Source organism: Aphelocoma coerulescens, chromosome 3 (genome assembly GCF_041296385.1).
Source record: "Aphelocoma coerulescens isolate FSJ_1873_10779 chromosome 3, UR_Acoe_1.0, whole genome shotgun sequence".
NCBI lineage: Eukaryota > Metazoa > Chordata > Aves > Passeriformes > Corvidae > Aphelocoma > Aphelocoma coerulescens.
This window is the reverse complement of record NC_091016.1, coordinates 85,039,294-85,058,945: the sequence shown is the minus strand read 5'-3', so window position 1 is coordinate 85,058,945 and position 19,652 is coordinate 85,039,294. Positions and strand designations below refer to the sequence as shown.

The following is a 19,652-nucleotide window of genomic DNA, read 5'->3' as shown; positions in this document are numbered from 1 at the left end:
GCAATGAGGATCCAAGTTATACATTCTCCAGTTATGCAGTATTTGCATTTTAGTCTTTCTGGTAGACCATCTCTCATTAAAGGCAAAAGAACTCTGGACTTGATATAAACCTGTGTATTTGGCAGTTGATGCCCTGCCCCATCATTTTTTATGTTTTTCTGATGGCCTAATCATTACTGTTTGGTCCATCTACCTGAACTGCTTATGTCATACTCAACTAATTGTAGTTAAGAAGAAAGATTTGTAAGGAAAATTGCCAAAGCCCAAGGTATACATAAGTAGTTTCAAAAATGGAAGTGCTCCAGATTATTATCTCTTTTTAACTACTGTTAAATACTATTTCAGTACTTAAGAGAGAGACATTTTTTGCTAAATCATTTATGTTTATAGAGGATCACAAAGAAAGAAACAAGTTCCATGTCACACTAGTGATGTTCTCCAGTAGATCTCTTAGCAGCAGTAAATGAAACAGCATTTTAGCACATTATATCATTTATGGTATTTTGTTTGCACAACTGCATGAGTAGAATTTGTATTTTGCTTCAGAAGAGTGTTGTAGACTAACTCTATTTAGAAGAAAAACACGCTTTCTGTCCAGAGTATTGAATAGGCCTTGAACCTAGAATGAATATAAATGTATACATGCTGTAATGACTTACTGAATCTTCAGCCAATATGTAATCAGAGCTTTGAAAGTTATGAATTGTCCTCATTCATCTCAATAATTCTAAAAATTAAAGATCCAAGTCTAAAGATTAGTGGCGTCAACAACTTTATTAACCATCGATAATGTCCTGCAAGTGTTATTTCAAACATGAAAAACACGAGAAATGTCTGTAACTTCATTTTCTTGTGTGATGTATTCAAAACATCTGTTTATTAATTTAGAGGAAGTTGTTGCTAAATTTCCCATCTGTTTAAACACAGTTTTGCAAAATTTGTGGTTTCTATCACAGAGTGTGTCTAGCTGTATAGGCAGCATTGAATCTTAAACCAGGACTTTTATTTACATTTCAGTAGGAATTCATCTCTGAAGGAGTGTATCTTAGTGAAAGTTGGGATTGTTATTGGCACCATTCCAAATGGAGAAGCTGGGTTTAAGAAAAATAAATATTCCTTCTACGATAATTTTTATGGGTGCTGTTGTGTCCTCTGGGTTAGAGAGGTAGTGATACATTGGTTGAACTTGTCTTGTAAACACTTTGACCTTTGGTGTGAAAGTTTTCAAAGCTTTACAATGGAGTTTTTTTTCTAAATTCCATTTCAGTGTTTTCTCCTTGTTTATTGCATGTGGTATCAATTCTAATTATATATGTAAAGGGCCTTGAGTTTCCATAGCATCTCAGCACACCTGGTTATCCTGGGAAAGTATTGTATGTTCAGGTATGTTCAGTAGCCAGCAGTCACTGGGATTGGAATTCCAGCTGACTTGAAATGGCATGTTGTGGACATGAAAAACACTACAGGGACAGGCTATGCCCCAAATCAGTGTTTATATGTCTTTGTATTTTGGTTTTGCCTGCCTCTCAGTATTTTTACTCATATTTTCAGCATTACCCTCTTAATGGGGAATGGAAGTATGTAGGAAATATATGTATGCAATGGTGATGTCCAGGACCCCTGAGACTGCTATTGAAAGTTTATTGCAACCAAACACTTGAAATTATTTCACTACTCACTATTGTGAGTCTTAACTTCCATTGAATTCCTAATCAAGTTCTGGACTCTCACAGCACCATTCAGCCCCGGAACAAAACTTGAACAGGTTAAAGAACTTCTTGAAAAGGAGCAAAACAAGTAGCAAAAAGGATCAGTGTGTGCATGGTGAGTATTTTGAGGTGGGGGAAAACAAACAATATTAGGCATATGTAACCTTTTATAAGCTCTTTATAGGGTTTTGCTTATAAGTGTGGTTGAAGTCTTTGAAATTTGAATGTTTCAGCAACATTTCTTACTGACATTTGTATTTGAAAAGGACTGACTTTTATAACACTGCATGGAATAATTATTGGCTAAAAACTTTCGGTAAACTGTAGATAATTTTTAAAAGCAGTGACTGTTCTGCAGAAGTACATTCTCTTTGAAGCAACTGAGCTATGTCCCATCTTTAAATGCCTTTCCAATGTTCTGTGGAAGAGTGTCACAGGTTGGGTGAGGTTGGAAGGTACCACAATGGGTTGTCTGGTCCAGCCTCCCTGGTCAAGCACATGCCTAGAGCACATGGCACAGGATTGTGTCCAGATGGTTCTTGAATATTTCCAGAGAGGGAGATTCCACAACCTCTCTAAGCAACCTGTTCCAGTGCTCAGTCACCTGTACAGTAAAGTTCTTTCTCATATTCAGGTGGAACTTCCTGTGCATCAGTTTGTGTCTGTTGCCTCTTTTCCTATTGCTTGGCACCACCAGGAAAAGCCTGGCTCCATCCTCTTGGCACCATCCCTTCACATATATTGTTGAGGTCCCCTCTCAATCATCTCTTCTTGAGAATGAACAGGCCCAGTTCCCTCAGCCTTTCCTCATAACAGAGATTCTTCAGTCCCTTAGACATCTCTGTAGCCTTTTTCTGGACCCACTCCAGAGTTCCACATCTCTCTAATACTGAGGAGTCCAGAACTGGTCACAGTTCTCCAGGTGTGGCCTCATGAGGGCTGAGTAGAGGGGTAGGATCACCTCTCTCAATCTGCTGGAAATGCTCTTCCTAATGTACCCCAGGACACCTTTTTGGCCACCAGGACACACTGCTGGCTCATGGACAGCTTGCAGTCCACCAGGACTCCCATGTCCTTCTCCACAGTGTTGCTTCACTTGATTCTATTGTGTTTCGAGGGAAATGCTGGATAGGTGCCTTTCAAACTCTTCAGGATTGAGATCCGGGAAATGATCTGTAGTTGTGAATACTTAGAAACTGGGCCTACAGTGATCTATTCAGCTTTTAAAGGTGGTATCTTTAGGGTGAAATAATGAAGTCAGTGAGAATTTCACCATTTGGTTGTCTTAAATATTTGGTGCCTTGATTAAATGTTTTTCTCTTCTCTTTCTATGGATAAAAAAGGCTTTATGCTAAAGCAAGGGATTCTGACTGTAAGCTGTTTGAGACCTGGGAGTGAGGGCAGAAAAGAAATTTTTTATTCTTGGTAAGAACTGCTAGAATCAAATGAACAAGAGTCATCATGATCTTTGAAGGCTCGTACATTCCTGCTGGTGCTTGGCACTTTCAGCAGTGTGAACATTCACATGTATTAGTTTTGGGGGACCTGTGGCTTGTTTGGCACTACTGAAGATCAGATGTAGGAAATGTCAAACTGCATGTTGAGTCAAGGCCCATTTTTTGCATTTGGCCTTCACCCTTTCCAGGTTTTCTAGTTTTGAAAGTCAGACTTATAATAATTTCTGACTGAAAGAATGATAGTCAGTAATGTTTAAAATATGCTTAGCCTGGGGAAATAAAAAAGGAGGCTCAGGGGAGACTTTATCACTCTCTACAACTCCCTGAAAGGAGGCTGTAGCCTGCTGGGGGTCTGTCTCTGCTTGCAGGCAACCAGCAGCAGGGCAAGAGGACTCAGTCTTAAGCTGTGCTGGGGGAGGTTTAGGCAGAACATTAGGAAAAAATGCTTCATAGAAAGAGTGATTTGCCGTTGGAATGGGCTGCCCAGGGAGGTGGTGGAGTCACTGTCCCTGGAAGTGTTTATAAAAAGACTGGATGTGGCACTTAGTGCCTTGATCTAGTTTACAAAGTGGTGTTATTTCATAGGTTGGACTCGATGATCTCAAAGATCTTTTTCAACCTAGTTAATGCTGTGATTCTGTGAAATACAAGCAAACTCCTCTTGATCCTCACATGTATTATTTTTTTTTCAATTCAGTGGTTCTTCCAGATTTTTTTCATTCTTTACTTTTCTGCCCATTTATGGCCTACCACTATCCCTTTTAATACTGTTTACCTCCTGAAATCAGTTCTGATTATTACATAGTAAACCTAATAACACAGCTCCTATTTGTGGGAAAAAGATGTTCTTTTCCCTGCGTAAATCTGGAGAAAGAGAGTTGCAAAGAGTTTTATTCTACTGGGGTGAAATGCTTGTACAATACATATTGCAGACATTTTGCTGGTTTTTGAGCTGAGGTCAGGTATTGCAGAAGCATAGAGATACCCGAACAAATAACAGTTTTTTCCAAATAAAATGGAAATGTTGCCTTTATATCATTCAGATACTTACAGTCAGGTTCTTTTAACTGCTGAGTACTCTCATATCTTCCTGCAGCTGCAACAAGACTCCTGCTTTTGAGAGGAATGAGAAAGCATTATAACCCCAAAGGTCAAATTGCACAAATATTTCCTTCTTTACCTGAGCAGACAGTTGCCAAAAAAACTTGTTTTATTGCAGTATTTTTTTTTAATGCAGGGCTGCAAAATGTACATAATCCCATGAAGCCAATGCAAACAATCCTGTACTTTCTAGTTCCTTGTCCAGGGTAGCTCTGATCCTACATTCACGCACCAGAAGCTATTTTCTGGAAATTTAGTCAGAGCTTTTTTTCTTTCATATATTCTCTCCATTTTATAAATATCTTTGCTGAAGATCAAATCCTTCAGGAGTCTTTCTTTAAAAAACTGAGCTGAGCACCTGAAATCCTGCAAGGTTGGTTTTCCAACCTGTAGTATTTAAGTATCCTTAAAGTTTGGACTTCAGAACTGGGACCAATAATTGAAGAGTAGCTTTAAAATATAATGTTGAAGCAGCAAGAGGGTTTGTGTCTTTCATTGGGCAGTACTGCATATGCATTTTATGACGTGAGCTTTTTTTTTTGCCGCAGCACTGCTCTGAGAACTGATGTTGCTATTTATGACTGCTTCTTAGTGCCTCCTGATGGCTTGTCAGTGTTGTTCCAAATAGAGACTGGTATATTTTCTATATTATGTTAATGGTTCCCAGATAGATAGTGATATAGATATACCCACACTTTTTTTTTTTTTTAAATTACTTAACCAGGAAAGCCTGACAATACTCATGCTGTCCTAGCAGAGTCTTCTGCAGAATCTGTGGACAAAACTTACTCTACTTCAGTTAAACTGTTAACAGTATTGGATCAAAATTGATTCCTTGAGGACTTTGTTGGAAAAAGTTGCACTGCTTTATAAGTTACCATTATCGACTTCATTTTGAGATTGAACAAATTTGTCATTGAGCAAATCTTTGATCTGCCTGAGATGCGTCCTATTAAAAGTGTGTGATATATGAAATTTATGAAGCATAACACACAAATGTCTATAGTTCTCTTTGTGTTAAGCTTGTCCCATTTTATGCTGTTAATATTTTTTGTAAACTTGGAAAACCGAGCTCTTCCAAGGTTTCAAAAAAATATCGTTCCCCTACTTACACCTTAATCCTTTCCTACAAGTCAAATGTTAATAGATAGCTTAGGTAATGTGATTCTTATAATGCATTAGGAAGAACTGATTTCAAATTGTGACTGTTTCTGCTTTGCCTATCAAAGTTATACTCATTATTGAGTTACCCTGCACTGGATTCCACCTTTCTGTAGATGCAGTATCACACACTACCTTAAAATTCGACAGAAGTTTTGTTGCTTCGGGTTGTTCCGCAAATATTTCTGAGACTTGAATTTATCTGTGTTAAAAAAACAGTTATCCCACATATTTTAGACAATTTGTTTCATTCTCTGGTGTTATTAGATGACCAGCTCACTACAGATACCCTTTTCCAAATGTAAATTTTTAGATGTGTCTGTTAGCTTTGTAATCCTTAAATATTTGGTGAAAGGTTGTTGCCTGAAATAGGTTTTTAAGAAAGGTGGCCCCTTGCTGGGCTTAATACAGAGCACATGTATATATCAATGAAATGTTCCAGAAATAAGATGTCATAATAGGATTATGAAACCATTATTTGAATCATATTACATATTCTTTGTACATTAACATCCTTCTCCTTATTTATTCTTAGTGTTAACATCAGTATATTCAGATAATTCTGAATATGCTTCCTGTTTGTTATTTAGCGTAATGTCTTGAGTTGTGAATGTTGCCTTCCTTTTTTTTAGGTAGTGACTATGATGCTTTTTATTAGTCTTCATCATTTTTCATTTACATGTATGCAGAGTAGTTGGAGGAACTATCACTCAGCCTCCTCGAGAGGCCATGTCTTCTCTGAATTGTGATTCTAAATCTCCTGCTATATTCCAATACTGTTTGCCTCTTGTAATCTCTGGGATTCTTGTCTGGATCTGCTCTCTTGTTCTTTGGTCTGGAGTTTTTTCATGATGTGGCCTCACCAGTGCTGAGTACAGAGGGACAATCACTGCCCTGGTCCTGCTGGCCACACTATTCTTCATACAAGCCAGGATGCCATTGGCCTTCTTGGCCACCTGAGCACATGGCTGGCTGATGTTCTGCTGCTGTCCACTAGCCTCCTTTTCCACTGGGCAGTTTTGCAGCTACTCTGCCCCCAGCCTGTAGTGCTGCAGGGGGTGGTTGTGACCAAAGTGCAGGACCCAGCACTTGGTCTCATACTGTTGGCCTCAGCCCATTGATCCAGATATAATTTGAAACAAGTCTTAAAAAAGTCATTGAAATAATTTTACCCCCAGTAACTGGTATGGAACAGGACAATTACAAGATCTGTTACTGTACTAGTTTGAAAACTAACCAGTGGGAGGCACCAAGAATAACAATTTAATAGGGAAATCAAAAAGATAAAGGCAGAAAACACTGGGTTAAACTGACAGAGTCAGGATACAACCTGACACCCTGTTAGTCAGGGTGGCGGTAGCAGTCCGATAAGATGGTGGCTGCAGTTCTCCTGAAGTTGTGGATGTGGTTCTGTCAAAGCAGTGATCCTGCAGAAAGGGTCTGCTCTTCCTCAGAAGGTCCAGTGGTGGCTGTGTAGCTCCTGGAAAGGGTGTCTGTGGTGTTCGGAATCTCAGATTATATCCAGGATGGAATGCTTGGTTCCTCCTTCTGGGTGGAGCATCTCACAATGGGATGATGAGTCATGAGGCCAAGTGTTGATTAGGCTCATTAACAGAAGATGGTCCGGAGGGAGTTATCTCTGAGTCATGCAGCAGGACAATGATGGGCCATTAACAGAAAGATAATCTGGGGGGAGGAGGCAAGGAAACACTGCCCCACCTGATTTCAACAGCTCATGAGGATGGTTATAGAATACACTGCAACCCAGGACAGTTACTCAAATATAGAAAGAAATTAAAGAAGTGATTGGAAAATAGTTTCTGAGTATAGTTTCTCAATATTGCATCATAATTCCCATTTGTAATATGTCATATTATTTCTGTCTTGCCTGGCAGACTGAGTGGCTGGTGCTGTGTCTCACTTGAGGACCAAGTTTACAGAGAATTTTCATGTATTAAATCATATAATGACTTTGAGCTACTAATGTGATGGCATCAAGGAAAAGGCAGTTTTACTTTTAAAATATTTCATACAAAGTAATTTCTGGAGCTAAGGAAATATTAATGCTACTTTACAAGGTATTGCTGAAAAATCGGGAGTACTGGGAAGAGTTTGTCCATGCAGAAGAATAAGTGAAATCAAAACTGTGAGGTGTAGAAAAGGTCAGCTAAGATGATCGGGAATGCCTCTTTTACATGAGGAGATTTAAAGAGTTTGCCTTGTTTAGTCTAGCAAAATGAATATCATTGCTTTCTGTAAATATATCAAGGGAGTAAATACGAGGGAGGGGGGAGCAGGGAGTGAAACATTGTGCTGTTAAATCTAACAGATAATGTTGGTACAGAAGCAAATGCATATAAACTGAGTAAATTAAACTAGAAATTAGGAGATGGAGTCTCAAAATCAGCTGATCCTTCTTGTAATAGTAGTTGGGAACAAAATGGATCTTTCTTAATTTATGATAAAGGTGCCTTGATGAGCTTGTGGTATAGTAGAGGAATAGACCTCCACTTCTGTGTTCTCATGGCCTTAAACTGTTATTACTCCTGTATTCTCATGGCCTTAGGTGGTTATGGGAGCATGTAACAAAAAAAAAACAAACAAAAAAGAATAGTATTATACAGTCCTATTTTCTTCTTCTGGTTTGTAATTATTTATTTTAACTACTACTCCTGTAAGCTTTGGGTTTCTAAGGGGCAATTCTTGCTCTTTCTGGGTTTGTCAATATTAGCAACAAAAACAAAAAAAGAGAACACTTACCATAAAAAATTACTGATTGTTGATGCATTAGGCAAGTAATTTTCAGCTTTCCACTTACACTGTAGTAAATCCAAAGAGCTAGCAAAACTATAAAATGATAAATCATCTGCAGAGGCTGTCTGTATTCTGTGATTTCTGGTGGAGTAAAGAGTATATGAATGTGTATGAGACATGTTATTCCTCACAACATGTTTGAAGAAAAGGCAAGCTCCCATAGTTGGCAAAAATGGTAAATGTTGATAAATCCCATCAAATCGCCGCATTGTGTTTCTACTGTCTAAAATGGTATAAAAGTGCCGGGTAAAGGATTAGAAGATCTCCATGTTCCTTCATCCCTGTACTTTTTTTTGTTAAATAGTATTGATTGCTACAGTTATCTTGCCAGGAGTAGCTGGTGAGATGTGAAGCTTTTCATTTGGGGAGTTTCTGTGCCAGGGACACTTAAAATAGTTTTAAAAATTCCTATAGCAGCATCCGTTAACCAAGGGAATGCAGCTACTGAAACCTCTGCAGAACCTGACCTGTAGTTGTTCCACTGGTAGTGATGCCTTTTCCTGGTCTTAAAATCAAGAGTCAAACAAGGTTAGAAGGGAAAAAGGGATTTTACTTTGGTATTTATTTTAAGGATCCTTAGGTGCACACGTCGAGGTGGAATGCACCGGAATGCCCACACCCACAATAGATCAGGTATAACATTGTAGGTCTTACCAATGAGCTTATCTATCAAACAGTCCCCAATGAGAGGCTCGAATGAGCCCCCCTCCCCAAGGAACCTTCCCCTGGATGGTTCTTAGTTTGCAAAATGTGTTCTGGAGAGGATCTTGGGGTCTGGGGACACACTAACCCCTACCTACGAAACTTATAAAATGTTTTGTCTCCTAGCTGAACAAACAAGTCCAAGAATGTAGGCAAAAAGCACTAAGAATACAGAAGTTGTAAAAACGTATAACGGGTATAAAAGAAAAGGCAAAAAATCATCATGGCATCAGTACCATGAAAATTTAACTGTGTAGTCTTAATGTTTAATTATTTTATTTCTTCCCATGATGTATGTAATTGTGTATGCAGATTATAAAAGGTATGTATAATCAGGGTCACCTAAAATTTTTAATTGGATTGTCAGTTGAAGATATTTGTACTATTTAATAAAGTAGATCAATCTGACTGGGTTTCAAGAAAATGTTTGCTTATTGTAAGTTTTACATATGTCATGTTTCACTTTCTTTTTTTGAAGATTGCACACTTGTGTCATCACATGAGCAATCTGAGAATGTCATGTCTTTCCTCTGTGCTTGTGAAGCTCAAAGGCCTCCTCTGCGTCTTCAAAAAGGATTCTCACTAGCACCAGCCAGCAGAATTAAACCTGAAAATTAAGCAGATACAGAGTGAGAAGGGAAATGAATTCTCATAGGGTAGAGGGAAAATAATAGGCTGAAATGTTTTGATATTGTTGGTCTTTTACTTGGCTCTAGACCTACTTTGAAATTGCAGCAAGGATGCAAATTAACTTTTCATGCTCAAAGGAGAAAACGAAAGCAAGAGTTACAGAAAGTGTTGAGAAAGCAGTGATCTATCAGAAAAATTAATTGTATAAAATGAGTCACTTAGAAAGCCATCTTTTACTTTGTCTATAAACACATCTGCAGTCTGCACTTAACTCCTAATAAGTGTAATCAGTTCTATACATTGAAAAATTCTGAGCCAGCTGTTCCACTGTGACCAGGCTTCAGCAAAATGCTTTTCATGGTTCAACTGGATGACTTTGGTGTTTAACAGAGGCAAATTTCAAATAAGATCTAAAATATACTTTTTCTGCTTATGCTTATTATGAAACGTTTATGTCTGTTGCTGTGCTGTTGAGTGTGTGTGTGATCTGTTAGTTCTTAGGTAAATGTGTGAGGTTTTGCAGAACTAAAACCTTTGATATAGAAAGAAACAGCTAGAACCAGCAGAATTGGATTTCTTTTATCTTAAAATTGTGTTGATCCCTTTTGTTGTCAGGTAAGTATATTTTTGTCACTATAGGTTTTCATTTCATTACTATCCCTTATCTATTTAGAGTCCATCTTTGCTGTAATTTTGTCAAGGTTCTCTTCTGAGTGGTGCAGCTGGTTCATAGTATTTAATGTGGCAGAGAACCTGGAGGACATAGGGTCAAGACGCTGTTGTATTAGGTGCTGCTTACAGATTTTGAATAACCTTGTCCCTGTCTCAGAGACCTCACACTTGGGATTGGTTGGGGTTTATTTTGCTTTAAAGAGGCTGAACCCCTTTTAGAAAAAGGGGAAATAGTGTCACCATGCAACTCTTCTCTGCTACAGCTAGTCATTTAATACCTTGATTTATGACAGTGTTGTAATCTAAATAGGAAGCAGGTGGAGTTACAACTGGGTACGGTATTTTGGATATTAATGGCTTGGCTTGGCAGTGGAATTCTAAAGCTGTATATACTTTTTCTGTTTTAATTATGCATTCATTAAAAGCTTTTATACCCAACAGAATAAAGTAAATATTGTTTGATCTCCGTAGTGTGCTCCCAGACTGTAGATTTGCACAGCAGGGTCTTGATAATCTGAATAAATTGTATTTCCCCAAGGAGTTTATCTTTCAAATAAGGTCATAAAGAAATGCATTCTTTCCCCTTAGTTCTCCTTGTGCTTTTTCTGCTATTTATAACACAGAGCACAGGAATAGAGGTATATTGTAGTCTGCTGTGTACTTGGTTATGATTAACTCTAATTTATCAATCTGTTACATCCTTTTCTGTGGCTTGTGCAAGGCAATTATTCTTTAAAGTACAAATGAATAAAGATGGTTTTGGAAGCAATTTAAACACAATGTTTATATCTATTTTTCCTGTTTGACAATTTATCATATCTCTATATTAAAATACACCTCTGTATCAAAATATGCACACTGTCATATCATTTATTTTGAATATTTAATATTGTCATATTTCAGATTATATTTGTTTGTAGAACTTATTTTCTTTTATGAGGCTTTTAAATGTCAGATCATTGTTGAATTGTTTTGGCATCTAAAGGTTGATACTACTGAATCAGAAGACCAGTAGTGGGGAACAATGGATTCCCTTACTTCAGTGGGGGATGCACACTAAGTAGGATGCATAGGATCTAAGGTAGCTTCTTATTTTAGAAGTAGACACTGAGAAGTAATTTAGCCAATTTACTAAATTTAGTTTGAGTTTACTGTGAGATTTCAGGACTATTTCAACTTCAGTTTTAAGTGCTGTATCTATAATTTTATACATATTTTCTTAGTCTGAATGTGTTTCAGCAGTGTAACATGCATCATATTAGAAGATATAGGATCACTACTTTTCCCTAATTCTCTTCAGCTCTTAGTAACAGTTCTGCTTATGTTCATATTTCATCTTTCAGTTCAAAAAAGATAAGTGGCACATACATAAAAGTTTCTGAAAAAAGGGGTTAAAAGTTTCAATAATTTACATAAGCCTGGTTTGTATTGCATGTTTTCAAAGAACATATACTGCAGTACAGTACCAGAAGAATGTTGCACACTACTTCAAAATTTTGTAGTTGCTCAGTCAACACAATATGATAAAATCTGTGGAAAGCAGAGACTGCCAGTACTCTTACTCATGACCACATCTAAGCTTCCTGTTCAGTAACCTATTTCACCATTTACCACAGGTTTTAATTTGATTTAGGTTTTAGTGTGAAAAATCTATTCAAATCAGACTGAGTTGACAGTGATTGCTTTGATCCTTCCTGTGGGATTTTTTTAAAGCTAGAAGGTAAGGTGCATTTTTCTTGCAAGTAACTTACATACTGCATTTTAGTCTATTTCTGAAAGTCTTACCACTTATAAGAGCAAAGTTATATGATCTGAGATATACATCGAGCAATCTCAGTGGGGTATTTTTGCCCTCTAGGATCATAACTGAGTAATGTACAGTACTGTGTAATCTTGATTTTCTTTTGTAAAAGCTAATGCTACTATTTGCCTCTTTGTCTGTGAAATACAAACCTGTAGATCAACTCTAACCTTACAAAACCAGAAATGAAAGTTACTGGCCATGGCCAGTTTTAACAAAACACACTTGTAGTATTCATTAAGAAGTAAACTTTCTAAGTTCAGCACGTAACTAACATATTATGTTAAGAAGCATCAAAAATCATCTGAAACTTTTCAATGAAAATAAGTAAACACATAACCCCAATAATAAATAAACACACATAAATAAGTATTTGAAATAAGTTATTACACGCTGTATCGTAAATAAACAACTGGTGAGATTTTATTTATACATCTGTAAGTATATTTGGCCTCTTCAACTGTAAGACAGCTTTCATAAAAACAACTTCAATTGTTGCTGTTGATTTGAGGGGATAGGGGAGTTTGGAGGATCATGAAAAATATCCGAACCAAAAATTAAGGCTTACCAGTGTCATTCAGATTTCACTGGAAATGTGAAGATTTTTCAGGGGTAGATTGCATTGTGTGTCTCATTACTGATTCTCTCTAATAAGGAAAGATTTTACTATGTTATCTCCAGTATTGTCCTCTTCTGAATTCTGCTAAAAGCCACCTCTCTTTTTCAACTGACACTTAGTGGGGTTTGACCTGGTATGTATTTTAGTGGGGCTGTTGATCCTCAGCTCACATTGCTTGATTATTTATTTATTTATTTATTTATTTATTTGTTTATTTATTTTTATCCTCCCTAGACATAGCCATTGACCACAAAAGAGCTCAATAAATACACATTGAGCTCTTCTAAATTTCTTACTGGCATTTGGGATTTATTCAATCAGCAAGTTCTTTGAAAAGAGTTTTCTAAACCAGGGACAGTAAATTGTGGTTGTTGCTTGTCAAATACTGTGATGTTTGCTTTGATCAGACTCCTATGTGCTCTTGCCACCACTGCATGGCCATCACAGGAGTGGTGTTGTGAGGTACCATCTATGATCTGAAGATATTAAATCACCAAGCAAGCACACAGACCAGATACTTCTCATGTAAAATTCATTCTTTTCTCTTTATTTCTGCAACTGCAGATTTATCCTTGCCTCCTCTGTGTTAGTGTGAGGGGGAGCTGACACTAGAGTAACTGTGGCTTTTGGGATGATGGCTGTTAGTGCTTGTTCTGACAATGTAAAGAACTTATCTTTGTACTTCCAAGAAAACCATGTGAAACTCTTATGCAGCAGTCTAAGTAGATAATGAATAGGATTCATCTTTAGTATGTAGCTCTGCTAGGGAAGGTGCACTGTTCAGACTGGGAGATTATGTAACAAGCAGGAACCTCCACAGGAATTTGATTCCATTTCCTCCAGTACTGACTCTAAGCAGGTAAAAAAAAAATCTTTCTCCACTCTCCATTGCATATGCATAAACAGCTCCACAGTCATTGGGACAGGCACCCAATTCACACGTTCAAGATGTAGTCCATAAAACATTCCAAAAAAACCCCTCTTCGCACTTTCCCATCTTCCCTGTTGCTCTGCTCTATCTGCCAGCCGTGCAGCTCATTTGACATTTACAAGATTTCTTGTCAGTTTCATTTGGTGCTGCCATTCCATCCAGCAGAGCAGTGAAAGTGAAATTGACTTAATTTAGTCTGTTTCTCTTCCTTGCTCCAGTCCCCGTGTTAACTCACCAGCAAAGTGAGACTGACGAGGCTCCTTGTCATTCTCACACATGGGGCTGGTCAAGGAGCAGGCGGCTGATAGGGAGCAATGCGGTAAATTGGAAGATGAAAACTAGGATTGCAGAGGAGAGAGGAAGAGAGGTGTGAACATGCAGCAAGAACAGAGAAAACGGGTAAACATTATTATTTCCCAGGTGCCCTGGGTACTTTTCTCTAATACAGGTGAATTCTTGGCCTCTTCCCTGAAGGGAGCAGTGTGGTCTAGAACTGCAGTAGTTAGTTGTCCAGGTACTAATTTACAAGGGATGCCAAGTTGAAAACATTAGCCCATAAATATAGGTCATCTGTTAGCAGGATGGACAAATCTCCCTGCCTTGAGCTACTGCAGCTGTTATCTCTTCACATTTTCAGCTGCCAGAAGGAGAGGGAGAAACAGTAGGAGGCCAGCATCCACTATATGTTGATGCCAGTAGTTGGAGAAATAACAAAGGGTTCACTTGTTCATTGAAGGAAAATTAATACGTAATAAAATGTAGCTCAGCATCTTGTATTTTGTGAGGTTTCATTGAATGAAAAGTTGTGCTACACAGGTGCTCTAGTTCAATGAAAACAGTAAATAATGAACAAACAGTTGCTTTGTAACAAAACATTGTAGTTAAAAAATACATCTTTTAAATCCACTTGTTAGCTCCTGTGAGCTCTTGACATACAGTGTAAATCATGCTGGTTTATTATATTGTGTACTAATCCATATTTCTTACAGATGCGTTATGCATATATAACCTTAGAAGTTGCAGTATAAATTAGTACTATCATATATATTTGCATATGCACTGGTAACACTTACATATACATTTTGAATGAGGCTGTGTTAATTAACTTCAAGTTATATTGCCTTCCTTCTCCACAGCTCCAAAAGAATAACCTTTTTTCATTATCTGAGACTTGTGGATTTTTATATTCTCTGTTTGGTGTTTGGGATTTTTTTGTGACCTGTATTTTATTTTCTTCATCCATTTAGGAATTAAATAGTTTTAATTACTTGGACCTGTACAAGCTTGCGGATCTTTTCAACCTCACTTTGTTGGAGAATGCAGTCATTGGCTTCTTAGTAAAACATCTCTCTGAGCTATTGAAGAGTCATCCTGAAGAAGTTCTGGCACTCCCATACTGTCTTCTTCGAGAGGTTTTTAAAAGCGATAGACTCACTTCACTCAGTGAAGAACAAATCTGGCAGGTAAGGAGATTGGTGAACAACCAGAATGTGTGACACTCTATAAACCATAGCAGTAATCTGTTGTTTTGAAACCCTGGAGCAATCTCGAGGGAGAATAAGCACTTGAGCAAAAACTGTGAATAACAACTGAAGGAAATTTCTAAATGAAATTCTAAAAATGTTGTGTTGTGTTAATGCAATTACTTTGTTTGAAAGAGAAATTTGTCATGCTGTTTAACTTCTGCTACTTAAATACAGCCAGAGATTTTCCTCCAGATCCAACTTCTTTGGTGGGAAGAGATGGCTGATGCATGCAACTCAATTATAATTGCCTCTGATGAGGCTAGTGCCATGAGTCTGGTGGCAAACCTGCTTCTGCAGTCTCTCTCATTCACTTCAGACAAATTTAGCTTATAACTTCAATAGTCATTAAAATTGTTTGGGCCACCACAGCTGACTTTGCCTGAAACAAATGAGAGAATCATCACACAGGCAGCTCTGCTCTGAGGTGAGTGGAGGCTGCAGTAGAAGGTTTGTGGCAAGAAGCTGGAGATCACTTTCTTTTAAAAATCTGGATCTAGAAAAGGACCAGATTGCTAGCCATAAAGTATTAACAAGATAAAAGCATTATGTTGTGACCTTTAGTGTGTATGGGCTGGGAGAAAACCTAGTGTGAGAAAAACACATAGCCTATTAAGAGAAACACAAAAACTAAACCAAAATCTGTCCTTGGAAGCATTCCCATTGTATGTCTGTAAAAATTCACTATAGAGTGGAAGGAAATCTCTGTAATATTGATTACCTAAAGATTTCTTTCTGTTTCCTTTTTGCTGTCATGTTTTAGAGAGGAAAGTATTTCCATGTATTTCAAGGTAGAAGGAAACTTGCTGAAAAGAAACCTGTGCATTCCTTTTAGGAAGTGGGTTTTATTGGTCCAACAGAGAAGACTGTGATTCAGAAGACTGATTTATATTTCAACCCCTATTATTTATCTATTTATCTTTTGGATTATTCTAAGGAAATAACCACACTTTGAGAAACTGATGGCATCTAAATGTAACGTGTGTATTCATCAGTGGGATGTTTCATGTTCTGTGGATGAATAATGTCATGCTGGAACAAAATATTTATTCTTAAAAAAATAAAAATGTCAGGTTAAGTTCTTTAAACCACGAAACCAGTATGAAAATGTAACATAACCTTTCAGTATGATAAAAGGCATATATGTTTCCAAAATTTTGAGGCTTTAGATTATGGAGTATGTTACAAAGATGATATTTTCTGCAAATACCAAAGTAAAGTTTGACTTTTTCCTGTTCTAGTCTCTGGAGGATGCCTGTACAACGGAACCTGCAGTATACTACACGAGGATGGGTTGTGTTTGGTTTAGGGTTTCAAGGCACACTACTCTGGAGTCCTAGCCCATATTCCCTTTATCAAAAGCAAGTTTTGATGTACAGGTTTATGCATGGAGCATGGATGATTGGCTGATTGGGTTTTATCATCGTTTGTCTGCAGGGTTGGTGGACTCCCCTAGCTTGGGTGTAGTTGGGCTGTACAAGTATAACTTAATATTCACTCAGTAATGAGCAAGCACATCCCAAGTAATAGGCCCTCTGTAACCTGCTGTAATGATGTTTGGGAAGTGGGAGTTTTTAAATCGTGTCTCACTGTCCTGTCCTGCAAGAAAGACTCAGAAGTAATTTTCTTAATTGTGTGTACTCCAGTCAATGAACACTTCATGAGGCAAATATGACAAAGCCTCTGTTTCTGTTGCAGGGTCATAGTGGGGAGAGATAATTATGGGTAATATGCTGCTTTCTGAGTGACAACAAACTCCACACTGTCCATTTAAGTGTTATCATAATTGCCTCTCTAAAGGTTACTAATGCTCTTCCGAAGAATTTTTTTAAACTAGTTTTCTGCTGCAGGCAAAATGTGCATGCATCTCTTTAATTCAGTTTGTGAAACCAGGAATAAATATATATTTATAAATATTCCAGGTCCCCAGAATGGATTAAAAGACACATATAAATATTTACCAATTTGGGCATTCAGGAGGCAATAAGAAACTGTTTTTTTGCTTTATCTTAGTAAATAAGTAATTCCCTCATAGTCAACCCAATAGAAGAAAATCAAATCAGAGCAGCTATATTGCCTCAAGTGTAGTTAAGTTCATCATTTTTGCTAAGGTTATAGTGGTAATGCAATATACCATGGAAGAATCTAATATTCAGCCCAGGGTGAAGATTGGGTATGCCAGAGGATTAGTGTCAGGGTGCTTTATAGAAGTGAAACTTGATGGACAGGCTGGAGACAGATCTACAGAATCTCATTAAATTGCTGAATTGTTCATTACTGAGCACTCTCACTGTAATAAAGTGCTCATTGACTTTGACAAATCCCCATCCCATGTCTTAAGGAAGAACAGCAAAGCAAGAGGTGTTGGGGAAGCTGGAGGAAATTGGCACAAAGTGGGGCAGATAATAGAAAAGCTGATGGTGGGGATGCTACTATTTGATTTATCTGTTTTACCTGTGACTAGTGTAGCCTCTGCACACACATGGCTGCGTGCCGGAGCAATATGAATTCAGCACGTCCCCAAAGCACCTTTGCTAGTAAGGCTGCCATGATGCCCTAAGCACAAATTAAAGCTTCCCTCAGAGAACCTCTGGAAAGGGTGCCACTGTCTGTAGAGCAGAGTTATTTACACCAGTTTGAATTCCCAATGTCCACTTGGTGATCTGATCCTAGTGTACATAAAAGATTAAGGCAGTTATTTTAATGCATCAAAATGCATACATGGAGTGATGCTTAAATATGATTTACAGTGAAGTGACTGCAGCTCTATCCTGTCATACTTTGGATTTTTTAGGCTACCAATTCACAACTGGCCAGTTCTAGTAAGTATGATGAAATATAACTGTGAACAAATCAAGTCTGAGAAAGTTAAATGGTAATATTAGTGGCAGTGTGCTAGGATATGGATTAATGTAGAGTTCTACAGTAATTCCTGTTGATTTTTCAGACTCTTTGGCTTGATGTGTCTTATTTTAAGTGGAGACAATAGACAAGGACCATAGTGATGTATTTCTTAAAACAAATAAAAAACAAAAAGCCCACCAGAAAGCCTGTGTAGGCTGTGAAATTGGATCAATTTATGAGCCTCCACAATCAGGTTTTTTTTAGGTAAGCTAGGCCAGTAATAATGATTATTAGTTGACATAAGATTTGTTTTCCTGTTGCGTTTTTACATTTCATTAGCACGTGAGAGTATGAAATATTATTTTGTATATAAGAAATTTGTTATTTGTCAGCTGCATTAAAATGTGTAAATTTAAGGCAGTGGAAGAAAGGATTAAATAAAAAAAAATGAAGAAAATAAAAGAAGAATCCTGAAGAAGGTAGAGGAAAATAAACTATTTTTTTTTTGTTCTTTCTTCTTCATCATGACCTGTGCAGCACCCTTCTTTTTTCCACAGTAAGCAGTCATGACAAGAACATAAATGTCTAGTTTATCATGAAATGAAAAGTTAATCTTTTCATAATTGGCCATTACAAGAAAGATTCATTGGCTCTACTTTAAGGAAGCAGGAGAATTCTTTCCCTTGATAATTGAAAAAGTAACCAACCCTGTAAGATGGAACATGTTGCCAGAGAAATATAATGATGGAGGCTTGTTGTTGGAACCTTAGCAAGTAGAAAGCAAGCCAAAGATTTAAGTAAAAAATTAATGTTAGCTTTAGTTATGATATAATTATGCCTTATATTTTTTATTATAAACTCCAGTGTCATGAAGCTTAAATATTCATATTTCAAAGATCATGCTAATAGTTGCAGATAGAATAATCTGTTAAATATTTCTGTCTTCCTGCAGTAGATTGGTCAAATGATTCTGTATTAAATACTGCACTTGATCCAAGGTGGACTCTTAAATCATATTTGGAGAAAAGTCGTAATATGAGATCAGTATAGATTAGTTTCTTCCATCTCTGCTACTGTTTAAGGATCTATGTATCTAAAGGATAAATATAATTTTTAAACAGCTAACATTAAAAGCAGATCAATTTTCATATTTGTCAATATTTCTTCTGAATTGAAGGTTAGACTTTTTCCTTGAGTTTTTTTGGTTTCTTTTATTTATTTTTCTTTTTTTACTTTGCCAAGCAACTTAGTTTCTTGGTAATCAACTGATAAACAAGCAATCTAGGAAAAACTGGTAGAGAAAACTGCATGAGTAGTTTATTCAGCTAGAAAGCATGCAAATGTGCTGTGCCTTTTCCTGGGCTAGTCTCCTAAGACATTCCAGCCCTGTTAAATTCCTTGTGTGTAACTTCTGGACTTGTGTTCATGAAGTACATGTTCCATGTGTGAAAGTGTAGCACTAGTTTTTCCTTTTATCCCTGCGGATGAGCAAAAACAGTGTTTGGTCTCTGTATTAGAGAAGTGTCTTTGCTTGAATAAATAGAAAAATAAAGGACAGGAAGACTGCAGTGTTATAGGTCAATCTGAGTTTTTAATGTATCTTTTATAAAAATAATTAAGTGTAAAAATCCAGTTTTCTTACTACAGTCCTCTTTATCCTCTTCTCTGCCCTGTTTTTAAGAGCCTTT

At 37.2% G+C, this 19,652-nt stretch overlaps 1 protein-coding gene across 13 annotated transcripts in view; it reads left to right on the top strand.

Annotated features, from left to right (window-relative positions):
• The window catches only part of KLHL32 (kelch like family member 32), a 127,136-nt gene that overhangs the window by 67,500 nt on the left and 39,984 nt on the right, over window positions 1-19,652 (top strand). For 11 of the 13 annotated variants that reach the window (XR_011149962.1, XR_011149960.1, XR_011149961.1 and 8 more), the window contains one exon: window positions 14,845-15,060. Coding sequence is in view for 10 of the 13 variants with exons in the window: in XM_069011106.1 (XP_068867207.1) it covers window positions 14,845-15,060 (216 nt within the window). In the remaining 3 variants the exon portion in view is untranslated. Of the gene's footprint in view, window positions 1-14,844; window positions 15,061-15,883; window positions 16,347-19,652 lie in introns of those variants that run through there. The other 2 variants (XM_069011114.1, XM_069011115.1) reach the window with 2 other exon arrangements.